This window comes from Lissotriton vulgaris, chromosome 1_2 (genome assembly GCF_964263255.1).
Source record: "Lissotriton vulgaris chromosome 1_2, aLisVul1.2, whole genome shotgun sequence".
NCBI lineage: Eukaryota > Metazoa > Chordata > Amphibia > Caudata > Salamandridae > Lissotriton > Lissotriton vulgaris.
In genome coordinates this window covers 219,247,878-219,267,364 of record NC_141686.1, presented here as the reverse complement: position 1 = coordinate 219,267,364, position 19,487 = coordinate 219,247,878, and the positions used below count along the sequence as shown (strand labels likewise).

General features: G+C 43.6%; 1 protein-coding gene across 1 annotated transcript; it reads left to right on the top strand.

Moving 5' to 3' along the window:
• Nucleotides 1-15,418: 15,418 nt before the first annotated feature.
• Nucleotides 15,419-16,360, top strand: LOC147735051 (olfactory receptor 5AP2-like). The gene has a single exon (XM_086952578.1). The coding sequence runs from the start codon at nucleotides 15,419-15,421 to the stop codon at nucleotides 16,358-16,360; it is 942 nt and encodes a 313-aa protein (XP_086808704.1).
• Nucleotides 16,361-19,487: the final 3,127 nt, after the last annotated feature.

Below are 19,487 nucleotides of genomic sequence, written 5' to 3'. Positions count from 1 at the left end.
TAAAGGAAATCAGACCGAATAACCACTATCAAGACCCTCTACCAGCAAAGTGCGTAAGAGAAATTAGCCACACCCTAGTCCCAATCTGGACTGAGATAATAAATGCCTCACTTACACAAGGGACCCTACCCGACTGCCTAAAAACTGGCCAGGTTGTGCCTATCATCAAGAAACCGACAGCGGATGCAACTGACCCGAACAACTATCGACCAGTGACCAATATACCTTTACTAGCCAAACTCATTGAGAAATGCGTACAATGCCAATTGAGTCAACACATCGCTAAGTTCTCACTACTAGACGATTGCCAATCTGGATTCAGAGCTGGGCATAGTACTGAAACTGCGATCCTGCATATCGTGGACGACGCCCTACAAGCGCTAGACAGAAATCAAGCATGCCTATTGATTCTTCTAGACCTGTCTTCTGCATTTGACACGGTAAATCATGAATTGCTGACGACCAGGCTACAAGAAAGGATGGGCTTGTCGGGAAATGTGCTGAAATGGTTTAAATCTTTCCTGCAGAATAGGACTCAACGTTTCCTGGTCAATCAAGCAACCTCTTCCCCTTGTCCTACTGCCGTCGGTGTCCCACAAGGCTCAACCTTATCCCCAGATCTATTCAACTTGTATGTTGAACCCCTCACGGAGATCCTTAGGGAATCACAGATACCCTATCACATGTATGCAGATGACACGCAAATATACATAAAGATCGCCTCCCTTGCTGACATTGACCTAATGAACAAGACACTAAAGAGAGCTCTACAGTGGTTAACTACGAACCATCTGAAACTAAATGCCCATAAAACTGAATTCCTGTTAATTTCACAGACGAAGAACCGTCCTGAGGTAAAGGAATTGACGAAACTGGTGACCGCGTTGGACTGCACCCCGACCCTAGTCAATTCAGCAAAATCACTGGGAATTACCCAGATTAGAATCTGAACATGAAAGACCACATAAACTCAATGGCCAAGAGCGCCCGCTTCCATCTGAACTATTTAAGAAAACTGAAACCGTACATCTCAAAGGCAGACCTAAAACTGGCTGTACAATCCCTAGTTATTTCAAGGATCGAATACGGTTGCACCACGTTAGCGGGACTACCGAAAACATCCACAGCACCACTAAAAGCCTGTCTCAATGCAGCGGCAAGACTGATCACGGGATCGAGGAAATTCGATCACATATCTCCTCACCTGAAAACACTAAACTGGCTACCCTATGAGGCCAGAATCCAAATGAAGATGGCCTGTATTACCCACCGAGCAGTTCACTGCAACACGCCGAGATACCTGGCCAAGAAAATTAAGCTATCGGGAGGCAACAGACCAACTAGAAGCGTCAACGAACTGCTACTGAGGCCAGCCTTTTTCCGGAAGAAAAAGACTTACGACCGAGCGTTCTCAGGAGCCGCCCCCAGAGTCTGGAACACAATACCTCCGAACATCAGGAAGATTCAAAATTTGATAACATTCAAACGCGAACTGAAGAACCACATGATGAGCAAATACCTCTCATAGAGTAGCGTACAGATTAGTGATGAAACATCCACACCAAAGAGAGAAGGCCTCAACCTAAACTTCCTGAAGATCAATTATCTGCCAATTGACTGATTTCATGTTTAAACCTTGGCCACACACTTTACTACTACCTCAAACGTATATGACCCGATATCGATAATCTCTCAGATAATACTATATACGCTCTACCTCATTATGTTTTATTGCCAGGATCCTGGTTACATGGCAACACTCTTTACTCCTTAATGCTATTTACACATGTTATTTGCACTGTTATACTATATAACCATACCTCACCCACCTCCTACTACTAACTGGATGGGCGAAAGAACTCTTACTTATAATCTCCCTTACAGATTATCCTAGCGTCTTATATGTCATATATATCTGTTGTTACAATTGCCTCCATAATGTCTGTAATCTACCCCTTACAACTTATCTTAGTGTCTTATACGTCATATATATATGTTGTTACAATTGCCTCAATAATGTCTGTAATTTATATCACATGTGAAGCGCTCTGATACCCACGGGTCTTGTCCGCGCTATACAAAACTCTATAAATAAAATAAATAAATAAAATAAATTCTGTTCATCATTTGTTTGAGAGTCATTTTAAGGTCAGCATGGCTTTGCAGGATGTCTTTAACAGTACATTTTGTGCAGAGTCGACTTTGGTGGTATGAGCACTTTAACAGTGATGATCTACCTAATGTTTACATATTAGGCACCCCTCGGGTATCCCCTAGTTGTCCAAGGGGTGGGGGGCATGTTTCTATAAGCAGGGACCTTATAAAATATGTTTTATATGCCCTGTGGAGGAAAACTGGCCAATTTAATTTTTTCCCTTTGTAGTTACTTAGCTCCACAGGCTAACATTGCAATATTTTTTACATGTAACTATGAGTAGGAAAGGAAAAAATATCATTAAAGGGCATACAAGATTGGTACTGATAACGTCAACAACTTTCCCCTGTTGAATTTATTATAACTAGTACAGAAGATAGTTATAGACCTTTTTCTTCAGTAAGCCAAATCCAGCCTTCTAGTGAACTCACCCTTATAAGGCTTAGCCTGCCTGCTTTGATTAGGGGATGAGTGGGTTGGCAGAAGTAGAGGTTATCTGATGGAGTGAGCTCTAAAGCTGAGGAGGATGGGTCCTGCCAGGGGGCTGGATACATCATACTGAGGTCAAAGAGAGAGCAGATCAGTAAGAAGTGGCAGGCATACCTACCCCCACATCCTGTGTCCCAGCCAAATGGCATGTTTAGGACAGAAATGTGCAGAGTTCAGGGGGAGGACACCTAATAGAAATGAGACACACTATAGGTTGGTTAGCTAGCTCTCACTCCTCTAAAATAAATCATACATGTTGGATTTTGGAAGTTCAGTGCTTGGTGGGAAAAGAACATACCACACTTTGGAAGAAGTTGTCATGGTTTTGGGTGGCACCGAGCATCTCGTTGGGCAGAGGCCCCCCTGCTTGTCACCCCAGAACACTGAATAAATATGTTTGAGCTGCATAGTCTCTCAGGTCTGCTGCCTGAAACTATAAGGAAAAGAAGGACTGCCGGACCTGAATCCAGATTTTAACCCAAAGGCTGCACTCTGAATGACTGCACCTTCTACACAATCTGGTACTGCAGACCTTTGGACTGCCCATTGCTTCAAGAAGGATTGAGGAGTAGACTCCCTGCAAGGCTACAGGTTACCAAAGCATTATCTCCACCAAGAGTCACCATCGTGGAGAGCGTCCAGTGGACTTTGAAGGATTTAGCCAGATGCATTATAAGGATTGAAGTGCAGATATCCCAAGGACCATCTAGGAGATTCCAGAACTTTGGATTGGTGATTGGACACTGTGAACCTGCAAGGAGGCTGACAAGAAGCACCACCTGAATGTTGGAGAACGTTGGAGAAACATGTGTGAAAATGTGAAGCCACTAACTTCAACTGCAACCCAGCCAGGATTTCAGGTTGATCTCACTGAAAGATTCGTAGCACCAGGCTTCCAGGATTTGAACGGGCCTCACTAAAAGTCAAACTGGCGAACCCTCTCAGAATCCTGACTGCTGCAGAGGGTCGAGGGGCATTGGAAGAAAAAGTTCCAGAAACATTTCTAAGTGGGAAGGTAAGATTACAACCGGTGCCCCCCGCTTAGGGTGTCTGCCCAGGGCTCCATGGTGGTTGACCTCAAACTTAGACTTTGTCCCGGTCAAGCACTAACAGATGTCCCAGAGTAGTACTTTAGGTTGTGTAGCACTATAAAGTGGTTAATATTATATCATGTATCCGGTTCCTTACATTGGATGGTTGTCATTTTGGTGTCTATTTGTTCATACAAATATCTTCTAATAATATAAAGTAGTGTGGGATTTTTATTGGGTGTTGTGGCTTGCTTATTTGGTGTTTTGGTGTTTTTAAATACTTTACACATTTGCCTCCTAAGTTAGGCCTGATTGCTCATTGTCAGCTACTAAATGTTGAACTAGGGGCTAATTTACTGAGACATTTACTGGAAACTATATTATGTTAGTGGCCTTATTACTAGTGGTAGGTGTATACTTACCCTACCAATAATCACTTGACAACACTTATGTTATGCTACGTTTTTTTTTCTTTTTCACCTCTGACAGATGAAATAGTTTAATATTGCCACTGGGATTCCAACCAGCGTGATGCAAGAACATAAGGATGTTACAGAACTCACTAGCCTACCTTAACTTGTTTGACTGACAACCTTGATGTAGCTTGCATCCTTTTAGGAATTCATGTCCACTACAGGTCACAGTACCATCATTTTTAGAGCTATGATTAAAATCTGTAAATGATTTTGTATCTGAGTTTTAGTCTATGTATTTGTGTTGATGTCTGTGTGAGAGCTGAAGAGGTATAGAGTAATTCCTGGCTATGTCAAACAGAGGTCAGAGATACAAATTTGTGTGTGCTTCAATTCAGGGTCCCATAGGTTTGAAGATTGGTTGCTGAAAGGTAGCACCAAATAAATATAGTAGTCTAACCTAAGGATCACCCTATCAGATGATGTCAAGATTGCTAGTATAATATATTTCTGTTGAACAGTGTGATAAAGTGCATATTTTAGAATTCAGGCAGGTCTTTTGACAGGAGGAAAGCCCTATGTTTAAATATTAAGTCAGTCACCCCTTGTTAGGAATGGTTTCTCAGCAGGTCATTCGCAGTTAGTTTTCCCCATTAATAAGTCCTCTTTATGTGCTAAGACTCCTAGCTCCTTAACAAGCTGGAGTATGTTGGTCTCTAAATATCGTCTGGGTCAGGTCAGGCACTTCCCTGTTGCCACAGATAGCGCAGTCTGTTAGCGCTCTAGTGGTTCCCTTGGAATTTTGACACAGCTGAACTCGAAGCTCAAGCGTTAATCAAACGTGGCACTTCAAACGTTCATTTTTGAGAGGCGGATGGCTTTCGCGCTCTCCCCTCTTCGTAATGCCAGAGAAATAGATATCTTTGGTTTTCTCAGCATTTCAAGTTTCCTGCAGCCCAGTTTGGTGTCGGGTATCTCCCGTATTTCTTCCGTGGTACTGAAGACTTTGGCAGAATGTTTCGTTGTATCACAGAAGCCGGCAGCAGCTTATGTCGCAGCATGAGTCACACTCTGTGACTCTTCTCAACACTCCAGTGGTTCCCAGCAGCAGTGTCACTTCCAGTGCCTCATTCAGCATTCAGTGTGAGCCCTGCAGTAGAGACTGTTTCTTCCCAGCAGACTCCGAATCCTAGAGGCAGAAGCAGCAGAGTATTTGGTGAGCCCTTTTCTAGTTTTTGTTCATGGAGATTCAGAGAGTGTTCCCGGACTCATATCCAGCATAGCTTCCAGTGACAATTCTATGGCTGAACTTGTTTATAGTTTATTACCAGTTAAAAGACCTTAACTCCTAAATTGAAGTCTCTGGCAAGTAATTATCAGCTCATGTATTGTTTGAGTTTCCTGAGAAGTCATTCATACTTATGAACTTCAGCAGTGCAGACTCTCAAGGAGTTTTGGGCAGTTACTATGCAAATCAATAGCGCTCTCTGCAGACGTGTTAAGGTGCTACATTTGGAACTGAACTGTTAGTCTATTGCCTGTGGGATATTGTTGGAGTACAGCCAACGGAGTACACTTCTTCAAGTGGCAGTTTCTTCAAGTAGATAACAATATATATATATATATATATATATTCTTGTGTACCATCTTTATCTTCTGACTCCAATTCTTCCAAGTATCCTCATTGGGCAAGTTGTTCATTCCAGTAGAGTTCCAATTAGAGACTTCCTAGAGAGAGGCAAACGCCCACACAAAGTCAGGTAAAAAGAGAGAGAGAGAGAGAGAGTTTTGATATTTATGTTTGACTAATAGTACGTGAACTTAGTAATGTTTGTTAACTCTTGTAGGAAGAACATTCATCTCATCTGAACTAATCGAGGTGAAGATTCCCGTGTGGCAGTCACTCTGTTTGTCTCTTCCACTTCCCCTTTCCCCGACGTCACTGAGACAAGAGAAATCTTGCGCAGTGGTGTGGGGGAGTTGGGAGCAAGCATCATCTTCGGCCTGGTATTCCCGCGGAACTCAGGAAATTTCAGATACTGAATCTGACACCCGTAAGCCATCCCTTTAGACCACAAGGTGGGGTGCCTTGTATATAAAAGTAAAACCTGTAGGATTGTAATATTTGCATGTTCCTACAGTGAATAGTCTCCAAAAGCTATTCAAACTGTTAGAGTTGTAGCTATGAAGAGAAGTTAACATGCTAATTTTGTGTATGTGATTTGGAAAAACCTACAGAGAGAAAATATATTGAAAAAATAACATGCAAAAAGGTATTCCATCCTTGCCTGCAGGCTAAAAAGTCTTGGTTTGTCTGTAGCTAGCCTTGTAGCACTGCTTTGATGAGTGCGGAAATACTACCCTCAGAGCAGCGACAATGACTTAAGGATTATTCAAAGAACTTCAGTAACTTAAAATAATAAAGGATAGGGAAAGCCTGAAGAATAGCAGTCGTTTACCCAAAAATACACTTTAGCCCTCTAACTTTAGTTTCAAAGGAGGAGGTAGATGGCCCTAGAACCGGATTAGAGTAGTTGAGTGGGAGGGAACTGCTCATTACCTTAAACATATCCCTAAGTATGCTGCAAGCTACCTCTATGGGCAAAAAGATGTTGTCATGTTAGATTTTATTGGAAATGGTGCACGCTGGGAGAGTTTGAAGTAAGGAAAGCATACTTTGAGGCACAAATTGGGAATGATTAACCTAGGGAACCTTATGCTCATTGGTCAAGTATTTTCCAGGAGTCATCCACAACAAGTGACTAGTGAAATGAGCAAAGGTAGCACCTCACTACCTTGTCCCGGGAACACTGTATGGAACTGTGGCAGACCTGCTTTCTGTAACCTGTAAGGAGACCTGAAGGGCTGAATCTTCTCCCACAGGACTAAAAAGTGGACTTCAAGGGTCAGAGGGCCAATCTCCTGTGAGGCTGCAGGGACATACCAAGTTGTAAGAGGCATGTTTTCCTGGAGTGACCAGTGGACGAGTTACAACCGGAACTGGAACGGACCTAGCTGGTGGCCATTGCAGGAGTTTGTCTTGGCCCCTAAGTGTTGTTACTGATTTTCTGGAAACTTCAGAAGTGGCAAAGAGGAACTGCCCCAGGAAGTTTTAAAATTAGGATTTAGAAAATTGTTGTACTTCCAAGACCTCAGACGCTTCAGAGTTGCCTTTAGTCAAATGTGTCTGATTTCAGAAGTACATTGGACATAACTTAAGTCCTGTGCCACTGGAATATTTGCAGATATGATATTAGACTAATTCTGACGGTAGGAATCTTCACCAGGCAAAAGTGTGAAGTATCTGCCATACAAGAGGACATTGACAGCTGCGAAAATTGAATTTTGCCATACTGTGCTTTTCCTGTTAAAACCACTGACTTTAGTGCACTGATAAACCATCCACTGATAAACCAGATTCAAAGGGAATTTGTAGGATACCTACTTTGTCCTTGCCCTGCTCTAAGATTTTTACCCCCATAAAAATGACTAATTCAGAAGGTAGAAACTTTGACCGGCTTGGTGTATCCGACCTCTGCTACATCATTGTCAGCCCGATTCGCACCTATGCCCCAGTCAAAACTGAACAGTGATTTCTGTCTGTTTGTGCTGTTTGCCTTTCAACATTTCTAATTCTTAGCTCTACTCCCTCTTATTGGATTTTGGTGTGATCTTTCTTATTAAACGTTTCTAAATTTCTATTAAAATGGGGCAAATTTGTTGAAAATGTGTGCAAAAGTCCTAGTGTGCACCTCTGCACGGGAAGCCTTTGAAAGGGACAATTTAGGTTTTGGCAAAGAGCGAGAATTACCAGTCAGAGTACTCCAGAAACCATAAAAGTTATGTACTCAGCTTTCCCAACAGTCCCTGTCTGGCACATTGGCCTTGTTTGGCTGCTTGCCCCAAAGTGCCAGAGTCAGTGAAGCAATTTCATTCATGATGGTGCCATTTGCACCACAGACAATCATCCATCTATTCACAACAGCAGCACCTCATGCCATCTTCCTGCTTGGCTTTGCAAACAAAGAGAATTATGTTTCAGATTGTGGGTGCCACAGCTTCACTCTACACTGTGGCTCCTGAAAGCCTAGAGTGACATGGACATGGGAAGACCATAATGCTCTGTGTGCCTGCATGCTTTTACTGATCAAGGGACTTATATGTAATAGTGACTTAGGGCCCGATTCACAGAATGAACTTAAGACTCAATCCTAAACTTACTACTATTTTGGTATTCACAGAATGCACTTACTACTTTTGGCATTCACAGAAAAAACGTACTACTTTTGGTATTCACAGAAGTTAGGATGTTGTCTTAAGTTAGTCTTAAGACAGACTTAAGACAGACTTAAGACAAACTTAAGACAGACTTAAGACAGACTTAAGACAAACTTAAGACAAAATCCTAACTTCTGTGAATACCAAAAGTAGTAAGTTAATTCTGTGAATACCAAAAGTAGTAAGTGCATTCTGTGAATGCCAAAAGTAGTAAGTGAATTCTGTGAATACCAAAATAGTAGTAGGTTTAGGATTGAGTCTTAAGTTCATCTGTGAATCTGGCCCTTAGTTTCCATCACACAACAATCTTCAGATGATTTAAGACTATTATTGTGCCTAAAAAAAAACATAAAATCATTAGCACTTCTAGGCGTATTCCTCAATTGCCTAGAGGAGAATGGACAAGAGTTGATGACTCTTCATTACAATAGGTTAAAATGCAGGCATAATCAGGGAATCTATACTCAAACCAAAACACACATCCAACATGGACCCCGGATCTATATTTCCGATTTATGCCCTTGTGAGGTTATAATCAATAATATCCTGATAAAGGCATAAGAATCAGATTCCTATTCAGTAATAGCCCATGCAATCCAAAGCACAGAACGGCTACTCCCATGGACTCCTAGAAAGCACAACGCGTTCTTTAAACAAACCAATCCTCCAGCAGCCCGGGAAAACCCCGCTGCTTTTGTTTTGATTTGAACAAGAAATCCTGAAGTCCAGAAAGAACTGTTAGTTCTTAGTGACGTCTTATGTCCAACCTTACGTCAAACCCGCCACCTTCCAGGTATAAAATACCAACAGTTGCCTTAAGCAAACACACGGTGGTTTGGAGCAGAGCGGCCATCTACTTGCCCGAGAGCCCAGCTGATGCGAGTGCCCACGGAAACCGCCCCTCCTGTTTGACGCACTTAGAGAGGCGCTGTCCTTTTCTCCAGCCGAGAAAATCCAGCTCCGGTGTTTCCAGCCTACCCTTGCGGGTTGCTGGAATATCGAGTCCTGAGGAAAGAGATACCAGTCCTCCCACATTCTATTACCAAGGTATGGAGCTGACTAAACCCTTAGGAGAATTCTTGATGCAGATTCTTGGCAAAATAATCTTAACTAACTTAACTTAAACTGATATTTACTCATCCCTTCCCATCTATTAGGCTTAGGTCAGGTACACCGGGGTAGGATTAGTTAGAAGCACCAGTTGAGTACGTTAGTCAAAGTTTTTATGTATGTATATATTTTATCCATTATAAAGTATCATATGGCTTAGAAACCATATCAATGCTTTTACAGTATTATTTCATAATACTACTTTTACTGTACGCACTTTACTTTACTTTAAGTATTGCAATTGTGGCAGTTCACTTCTCTTGCATGAGAAAGAAGACTGCTCAATAAATAACAATTTTCTATTGAAAACGCCCATCTCTCTATTTCTCTGCACTCTGGTGAAACTAAGTATGCACTGCTGACTGAGTGAAATAGCTGTCTATTGTTTTCACAAGACCACCGACTCATTGTCAGTGAAATTGCTCTCCCACCCTCGCAGCTCCACCATTAAGTGAGGTGGCCCTGCCCCTGCACTCTTGAGTGTTGGTGATCGAGGCCTCCTCCACCCGCAGGTTTCCCTGCGCCTCATCCCTGGTGGTCCAGTGGACCTCTGTCTCCTTTCTTTCTTTCTGCTCCTTCACTCGTTTTTCTCCCCTTTCTATCTTTCACCTTTCTGCACCTCTGCTCTTTTGCGCCTTATTTCTGCCCATTTTCCCTTTCTCTCCCTCTGCTCCTTCGCTCGTTTTCACTCGTTGTTCTCCCCTTTCTATCTTTCACCTTTCTTCACCTCTGCTCTTTTGTGCCTTATTTCTGCCCATTTTCCCTTTCTCTCCCTCTGCTCCTTCACTCGTTTTCACTCGTTTTTCTACCCTTTCTATCTTTCACATTTCTGCTCTTTTCTGCATCTCTGCTCTTTTGTGCCTTATTTCTGCTTATTTTCCCTTTTTTCTTTATCCCTTCTTTCCTCCCTTTACCTTTCCCCGCCGCTGCTGCCCCCGCAGCCCCTCCCCCCCCAGCGCGACCTGCCCAATCCAGCTCCCCTCCCCACCCCCACCTCCCAGCTGTCCAGCCCTCCCCGACCCCTACTTAATGGCGGCCACTGCGGGAACAGGCGAGCAAGACCACTGACTCATTGTCAGTGAAATTGCTCTCCCACCCTCGCAGCTCCACCATTAAGTGAGGTGCCCCTGCCCCTGCACTCTTGAGTGTTGGTGATCGAGGCCCTCCTCCACCCGCAGGTTTCCCTGCGCCTCATCCCTGGTGGTCCAGTGGACCTCTGTCTCCTTTCTTTCTTTCTGCTACTTCACTCGTTTTTCTCCCCTTTCTATCTTTCACCTTTCTGCACCTCTGCTCTTTTGCGCCTTATTTCTGCCCATTTTCCCTTTCTCTCCCTCTGCTCCTTCACTCGTTTTCACTCGTTTTTCTCCCCTTTCTATCTTTCACCTTTCTGCACCTCTGCTCTTTTGTGCCTTATTTCTGCCCATTTTCCCTTTCTCTCCCTCTGCTCCTTCACTCGTTCTCACTCGTTTTTCTACCCTTTCTATATTTCACCTTTCTGCTTTTTTCTGCATCTCTGCTCTTTTGTGCCTTATTTCTGCTTATTTTCCCTTTTTTCTTTATCCCTTCTTTCCTCCCTTTACCTTTCCCCTCCGCTGCTGCCCCCGCGGCCCCTCCCCCCCCAGCGCAACTGGCCCAATCCAGCTCCCCTCCCCACTCCCGCCTCCCAGCTGTCCAGCCCTCCCCAACCCCAACTTAATTGCGGCCGCGCCGCTGGTGCACCGAAGGCGCGTCAAAGGCAAGCACGTCTGCGCCCGTCTGCGACCCGTCCGCGACCAGCACCAGGAACCCTAGACCTCCGCCCCGCCAACGCTACGACCCATCAGCACTCTACACACTCAACCCAGGCTGCAACAACAACTGCAAGCTAGCATCACCAGCTGACACCCATGGACCCTTCAGCTGTCACCGCTGCGGCACACCTGCAGCACCGCCAAGAACCCGGATCCAGCACAGCCCGTCCACAAGAACACAACCGAACCGAAGACCCTGCAATGCATCCTCGTCAACGTCCGATCCCTCCACAAACACGCCACAGAAATCTGGAACCTCCTCGACAGCACCACCCCAGATGTAGCATTCTTCACCGAAACCTGGATCAACACCACCTCGGGACCGGACATCGCCATCGCCATCCCCCAAAGATACAAGATCTCCAGGAAGGACCGCCCCACCCACCCAGGAGGAGGAATCGCCATCGTCCACAAATCCAGCCTCCGCCTGAGCATACTCCCTGACGAGTCCACAAAACTGATGGAACACCTTCACTTCAAGATACTGGCCAGCCCCACCGCCGCCCTCCGAGGAACCCTCATCTACCGACCCCCTGGACCCCGCGGACCCTTCGCCAACTCCATCACGGACATTATCTCCCCGCAGGCCATCGCATCCACCAACTACACCCTGCTGGGAGACCTCAACTTCCACCTCGACAATCAACTGGACCCCAACACCACATGCCTCCTGGACAACCTCCACAACATTGGACTCCGCCAGATCGTGACCGAGCACACGCACTCAGCAGGACACACCCTCGACTCCCTCTTCACTACAGGAAACTGCATCACCTTCAGCCACACCACCGAACTCCCATGGACCAACCATCATTGCGTCCACTTCACCTTCAGAACACCCACCATCCACAGACACCAGCACCTGCTTCCACAAAGAAACTGGACCAAAATCAACGATGACCAGCTCACCTCCTCACTCAACAACTCCACCCCAACCATCGCGGAAAACGACGACCCCAACACCGCAGTCCGAACCCTGCATGGATGGATCACGGACAGCACCAACACCATAGCTCCCCTCAAGAAAAACAACAATACCCGTGCCAAGAAAGCCAGATGGTTTACCACAGAAGCCCACCACAACTTCAGAGCTGCCACCAACGCCCACCATCAACTCATCAGAGAAACGAGGAAAAAAGCGATTGAAGACAGAATCTCCACCCACGCACACAACAGCAAGGAACTCTTCAGCATCATCAAGGAGTTCGCCCAACCCACCAGCGAGTCTACCGACATCCCTCCCTCACAAGACCTCTGCGACAAACTCAGCATCTTTTTCCACCACAAAATCAAGAGCATCTACAACAACTTCGGCGAAGACAACCAACACACTGAACCCTCACTAACCACCCCCGACACCCGGAAACCAGCGATTGATGACTGGACAGCCCTCACCACCGAAGACACACTGAAGACAATAAAGTCAATCCACTCAGGGGCCCCCACGGACCCCTGCCACCACCACATCTTCAACAGAGCCGCCAACACCATCGCACCCATGCTCTGCCACACCATCAACCGCTCCCTGGCGACCGCCTCGTTCCCCAATGACTGGAAAAACGCCAAGGTCAACCCCCTCCTGAAGAAACCCTCAGCGGACCCCACCGACCTCAAAAACTACAGACCCATCTCCCTGCTCCCGTTCCCAGCGAAAGTCATAGAGAAAGCCATCAACAGCCAACTCGCCACATTCATTGAAGAACACAACATCCTCGACTCCTCCCAATCCGGCTTCAGAAAAAAACCACAGTACGGAAACCGCCCTCCTTGCCGCAACAGACGACATCCGCACCTTACTGGACAAAGGAGAAACAGTAGCCCTCATCCTCCTCGACCTATCAGCGGCGTTCGACACAGTCTCCCACCGCACCCTAATACGCAGACTCTATGATGCAGGAATCCAGGACAAGGCCCTCGACTGGTTCTGCTCCTTCCTCTCCGGCAGGACGCAGCGGGTCAGACTCTCCCCTTTCCTCTCGGACCCCACACCTACCACCTGCGGAGTCCCCCAGGGCTCCTCCCTCAGCCCGACGCTCTTCAACGTCTACATGGCTCCACTTGCCCCCATCGTCAGAACCTACGGACTCAACATTGTGTCATACGCAGACGACACCCAGCTCATCCTCTCCCTATCCAACGAGCCCAACACCACCAGACGCCACTTTCCAGAAGGCATGGAAGCTGTCGCCAAATGGATGAAAAACAGCTGCCTACAACTAAACACCAACAAAACAGAAGTACTCATCATGGGCCCAAACCCCGACGCCTGGAGCATCATCATGGGCCCAAACCCCGACGCCTGGAGCAACACCTGGTGGCCCACCGCCCTTGGAAACCCGCTAACCCCCACAGACCACGCACGCAACCAGGGAATCATCCTGGACTCCGAGCTCAAAATGGACCGCCAGATCAACTCTGTCTCATCTTCCTGCTTCCACACCCTCCGCCTCCTTCGTAAGACCTTCAAATGGATCCCCCTCGAATACCGAAAGACAGTCACTCACGCCCTGGTCACCAGCAGACTCGACTACGGCAAAGCACTCTACGCCGGAATAAACAAAAACCTCATCCGCAAGCTACAGAACATCCAGAACGCCGCCGCAAGACTGGTCCTCAACCTGCCAAAACCCTGCCACATCTCCCAGCACCTGCGCACACTCCACTGGCTCCCCGTCGAGGCGAGAATCACCTTTAAGATGCTCACCCCGCACACAAGCCTCTCCACGGCACCGGACCAGCAGACCTGAACTGCCGACTCAAATTCCACGCACCCCAAAGGACCCTACGATCAGCCCACCTTTCCTACGCCATGGTCCCTCGCACCAGAAATACCAGATCGGGAGGCCGCTCCTTCTCCTTCCTCGCGGCCAAAGCATGGAACGCCCTTTCGCTCCACCTCAGACAGACAACATCGCTCCCCATCTTCGCAAGAAACCTCAAAACCTGGCTCTTCGACAGACCCCCTCCTTGATGGAATGGAACCTGCACTCCCCCTCCCCCCCCACCCCTAGCGCCTTGAGACCCTCACGGGTGAGTAGTCGCTCTTTAACAAACTCCTGATTGATTGATTGATCACACGACTCTAGAGATATACTCTTATTCTGAGGGAGCAAGGTTGTCATGTTTATGCGGTTGTCGGAAACTGAATCCCTTCTGGTCTGAGCCAGGGGAGATTGTCCCTCCCTATTCATTCAAGAAAGTTTCCAGTGACCTCTGAGCTAGCTGGCGCAAACCTAAATTAAGTTTAACATAGTCAGTAGAGACCTAGATGACCACAGTCCTACGTCTACACTGCTGTTTATGTTATTCCAATGCGCAGAGCCTATTGGGAAAATAGGAACTACACTACTGCGGATTGCGATTTTCCATGTTAGCACCTTTTTCTTTTTGCTTATTCGTTTAAATTTACTCGTACTGAGCCTGACCTCGATAGGTGGAGTTAGGCCGAGGTGCTTCTTTTAATTCTTATTTTAGAAGGAGCACATAGCAGAGCCAATTTTAGGTTTTTGTTCACCTTCTTTTTCCCTTACTTTCTTTACGCCTCGTCAAACTATGGTATGAGTGTATTGATGCCTTAAATCTTGATTGCAAATCGCACTACTTGTTCTTTTATAAACTTGGTTATACGATGAAATGTGGAGTCCCAAAGCACATACATGCGTATATATTTTACATCTTTTTTAATCTAATGTAAAATTGTTTTTAAACTTTCAAAAGATCATGGATATGTATGTATTGTATGTTATGTACTTTTATGGTCTATTTCTAATTAGACCGATAAAATGTTTGGATTTGAATTGAATTGACATGGATATGGTGACAGTGAGGGCATGCAGGACTACAATTTGGAACTCAAAGCGAATCAGGATAATAAATATTTTACACAATGATTAAACCAGGAATAGAGTTATATGACATATGTAAGTCTACGTAGTCCATGTTGCAAACTACTAGACCATTAAGAGCCCCAACCGCAAACATGTTAACTAAATATATATTTCTAAATAATTTGGACATCTTGAATGTTAACTAATCATTCTTAAATTCTCCAGTTTGTTGGGATTAAACATTTGCTTTATATGTACTTAATGGGATGAATGTTTATATAACATATTTTTCATTCTCTTCAGATCGAAGTTGTTGCCCACAGTCATGAATTTAGTAAATGGAAGCAGTGTGACAGAGTTCATCCTGTTAGGACTCACAGATGATCCAGACCAGCAAGTGATTCTCTTCATTGTGTTCCTATTACTATATATCTTCACCTTTCTTGGCAATTTCATAATTGTGGGCATTGTTGTGTGCAGTTCCCATCTCCAAACACCCATGTACTTCTTTCTTGCTCAGCTCTCCTTCTTGGATCTTTCTTTCTCTAATGTCTTCTCACCCAAGATTTTGGCTGATCTCCTTAGTAAGAAGAAAACAATCTCTATATATGGGTGCTTCACTCAAGTGTACTTCTTTGCTTCTTGTGCCAGTACTGAGTTCTTTCTCTTGGCGGTGATGGCCTATGACCGATATGTGGCAATATGTAGCCCACTGCTATATACAGTCATCATGAGCAAAAGTCTCTATGTCCAATTGACTTCTGCATCATATATATGTGGCTATCTACATTCTCTGATTCATGTAGGATGTTTATTCCGTTTATCTTTCTGTGGTCCTGATGTCATAAACCATTTTGGTTGTGATTACCCTGTGCTCCTGAAGCTGTCCTGCACTGATATCTTAATAAATGACTTTGTGCGGTTTGGATTATCTGCTTTAGTAGTAGGAAGCTCCCTCCTTGTCATCCTTTTCTCCTACACCCACATTGTTGCTACAATCCTCAGGATCCGCACCACAGCAGGAAGACACCGGGCTGCCTCCACCTGCATCTCACACTTCACCTCAGTCTTTCTCTTTTGTGGCAGCTCTTTTTTCATGGAAATTCTCCCCAATTCAAGCTCCTCAGAACATCAGTATAAAGGAATAGCTCTGATCCCTACTCTCATAATTCCTGCCCTGAACCCTCTGATTTACAGTCTGAGGAACAATGAAGTGAAAGAGGCTTTGAGAAAAATATTGAACAAGAAAATTAATTTTCCAGAATGACTTTCAAAATAGTATAAAGAATACAACTGGAGAACTGAAAATGGTGGACTAGCTTCTGTAAATTTTGAAAAGTTATTAGTGGACCTTTGACAATTTCATAAAATTCACAAACTCAATCCTAGTAATTCTCTTCCCGGCTTTCCCAGTCTATCTGTCTACTGCTCTAGGGGTAGGTGCAAGGCAGTAACCAGCATCAGAACACATCGCCTGTACAATCATTGCAACAGTTTAGAAAGCAGATAATGCTCCCTTGAACAAACACAAACCCACCAGTCGGTTTCCAGATATAGCCCATCTGCACACAGCAGGTGAAAAATGTCAGCAACTTTCTCCTTAGAATGGGGTAAAATGCTCATTAAGAACCTAGTTTTTCAGGGTACATGTACTTAATTCCAGTTCAGGGAAGAAGACTTGTAACTGCCAGAATTTGGATTGGGGATGCCTGTCAGATCCTAATATTCCCACACCAGATTCTGGCACTCTCATAATGCGAGCCTTCATTGTTGCCTGTTCGTTCATCAACTTTTTGTGATAGTCGCTTTATTTGTATTTACATTAAACTCATAGCTGCCCTAAAAATACCCCTTTTCTCACTGTGATTCAATAGGGATGTTATTTACCATGGCAAACACAAAAAAAGATGATGGACGGAGCGCTGAAACTTTTCAGACTCTCATCCCCAGTCACAGATATGGGTTGAATCCATCGGTAGGGTGTTAAAATATCGATAACAAAAATATAGCTGACATAAATATCGTTGCAAAAATATCGTTTACAAAAATATCGACACCCTATACTTAAACAGGTAAGTACATAAATATCGACTCCAAAATATCGTTGTAATTAATATAGATGTAAAAAATATCGACTTTTTAAAATAATTAAAATTACATTAAATAATAAATAAATATAAGTACTATTAACAAAATACATTACATTACTTTTATTTTATAACTATTTCAAACAAATTTACTACACTTTTTAATTATAAACTTAATAAATGTGGACATATAAATTAATTTTACACATTACTTTATATAACAACAATAATACATATATATAATTAAAATACCCCTTTACCCAAAAACCCCAAACTGACCCTGAACCCTAAAAATACCCCTTTACCCAAAAACATTTTCACTAAAAAAATCCTGTACACACACCTAAAATTAATTAAAAAATTAACATAATTAATGACATAATTATTATTCAATTAACTAATTAAAATTAATTAACTATTATTTATTACACTATTTATATTTATTTAAAACATTAATTAATCTATTATTTCATTATATTTAAAAACCCCTTTACCCAAAAACTGAAAACTGACCCTGAACCCAAAAAATACCCCTTTACCCAAAAACCTAAAAACTGACCCTGAACCCTAAAAATACTCCTTTACCCAAAAACTAAAAACTGACCCTGAACCCTAAAAATACCGCTTTACCCAAAAACTGAAAACTGACCCTGAACCCTAAAAATACCCCTTTACCCAAAAACTGAAAACTGACCCTGAACCCTAAAAATACCCCTTTACCCAAAAACTGAAAACTGACCCTGAACCCTAAAAATACCCCTTTACCCAAAAACTGAAAACTGACCCTGAACCCTAAAAATACCCCTTTACCCAAAAACTGAAAACTGACCCTGAACCCTAAAAATACCCCTTTACCCAAAAACTGAAAACTGACCCTGAACCCTAAAAATACCCATTTACCCAAAAACTGAAAACTGACCCTGAACCCTAAAAATACCCCTTTACCCAAAAACATTTTCACTAAAAAAATCCTGTACACACACCTAAAAATAATTAAAAAATTAACATAATTAATTACATATTTATTATTCAATTAACTAATTGAAATTAATTAACTATTATTTATTACACTATTTATATTCATTTAAAACATTAATTAATGTATTATTTCATTATATTTAAATTACTTCCCACCCTACTCCCCTATAAACCCACAACCCGCTACGGAACTATTAATACTAAATTCAACTGAAAATACATTATTAAATAATAATATACTACGAAAAATACTACTTTGACTAAAAATAATCATTAAAAACACTACATTACTTATAATTATTTAAAAAACGATATTATTGTAAACTATGTTTTTGTAAACGATATTTATTACAACTATATTAATGTTAACGATATTACTTACCTGTCTGTCGATATTTTGGTCAGACGATATTTTTGTCATCGATATTTCTTCCTGTAGATATTTTTGCGGCGATATTTATGTTAGGCGATATTTTTGCGGCGATATTCCTGCTCTGTACCGAATCCATCATCGTTCTTTAGCTCACTTTGCAACTGGATTTAAGCTAACCTGGCTGATGAGGGCTGTAAGCCAGAAACCGGTCCCAGGATGCTTGTTTCCGGTCCAGGGAAGACCTGGCTTGGCAGTTCGGGCTGGACTGTTCCCATGAGGCACAGGGTCAAGACTGATTTGCATATAGCCGTGTCTGAACTGGGGTGGCAAAGTGAGCTAAAGAGGAATGATGAATTCAACCCAGATCTATGACTTGGGGTGAGTGTCTGAAAAGTTTCAGCGCTCCGCCCATTATCTCTTCCTGTTTGCTATGTTCTTTACCATACCAAGTAATACTGTTACCAGGATTAGTAAATACCTCTTCTTCCAAGTTTTGTCTGGGGTAATAAGACATAACCAGCAGAATAATAGTCTACTCTACCAAAATGTGCAAGTTTGTCTTTTTCTGGCCATTCTCTTCAGGTACATGTTAGCAGGTGTGACCTGTCAAAGTATGCCGCAGTAAAATTGTTGGGGTGCACCGTATACATTAAAACTCCCAAAATATTAGAATTGAGACATTGGGATCATGTCTTATGTAATAAATCCTTCTAAGACGTACAGAGGTGGACTCTTTTCCATTGACATTCACACTCCGACCACAAGTAAGTGGCATGAAAGAGTTCAGTGCCAGGCCTGGACGCTGCTTATACATAGTTTTAATGTATTTACAGTGTAAAAGTATGATGGAGAAGGACTTTGAGTCAGTTGGGACCCCATGGGATGGCAGTGTGCAGAGGCCATTTGCCGGGAAGGTCTTTCTTGCATATGTCGGGTCATTGCAACATATGTGTATT

Coding starts and splice junctions, on each gene's coding strand:
- LOC147735051 (XM_086952578.1), top strand. CDS start 15,419: ATGAATTTAGTAAATGGAAGCAGTGTGACAGAGTTCATCCTGTTAGGA.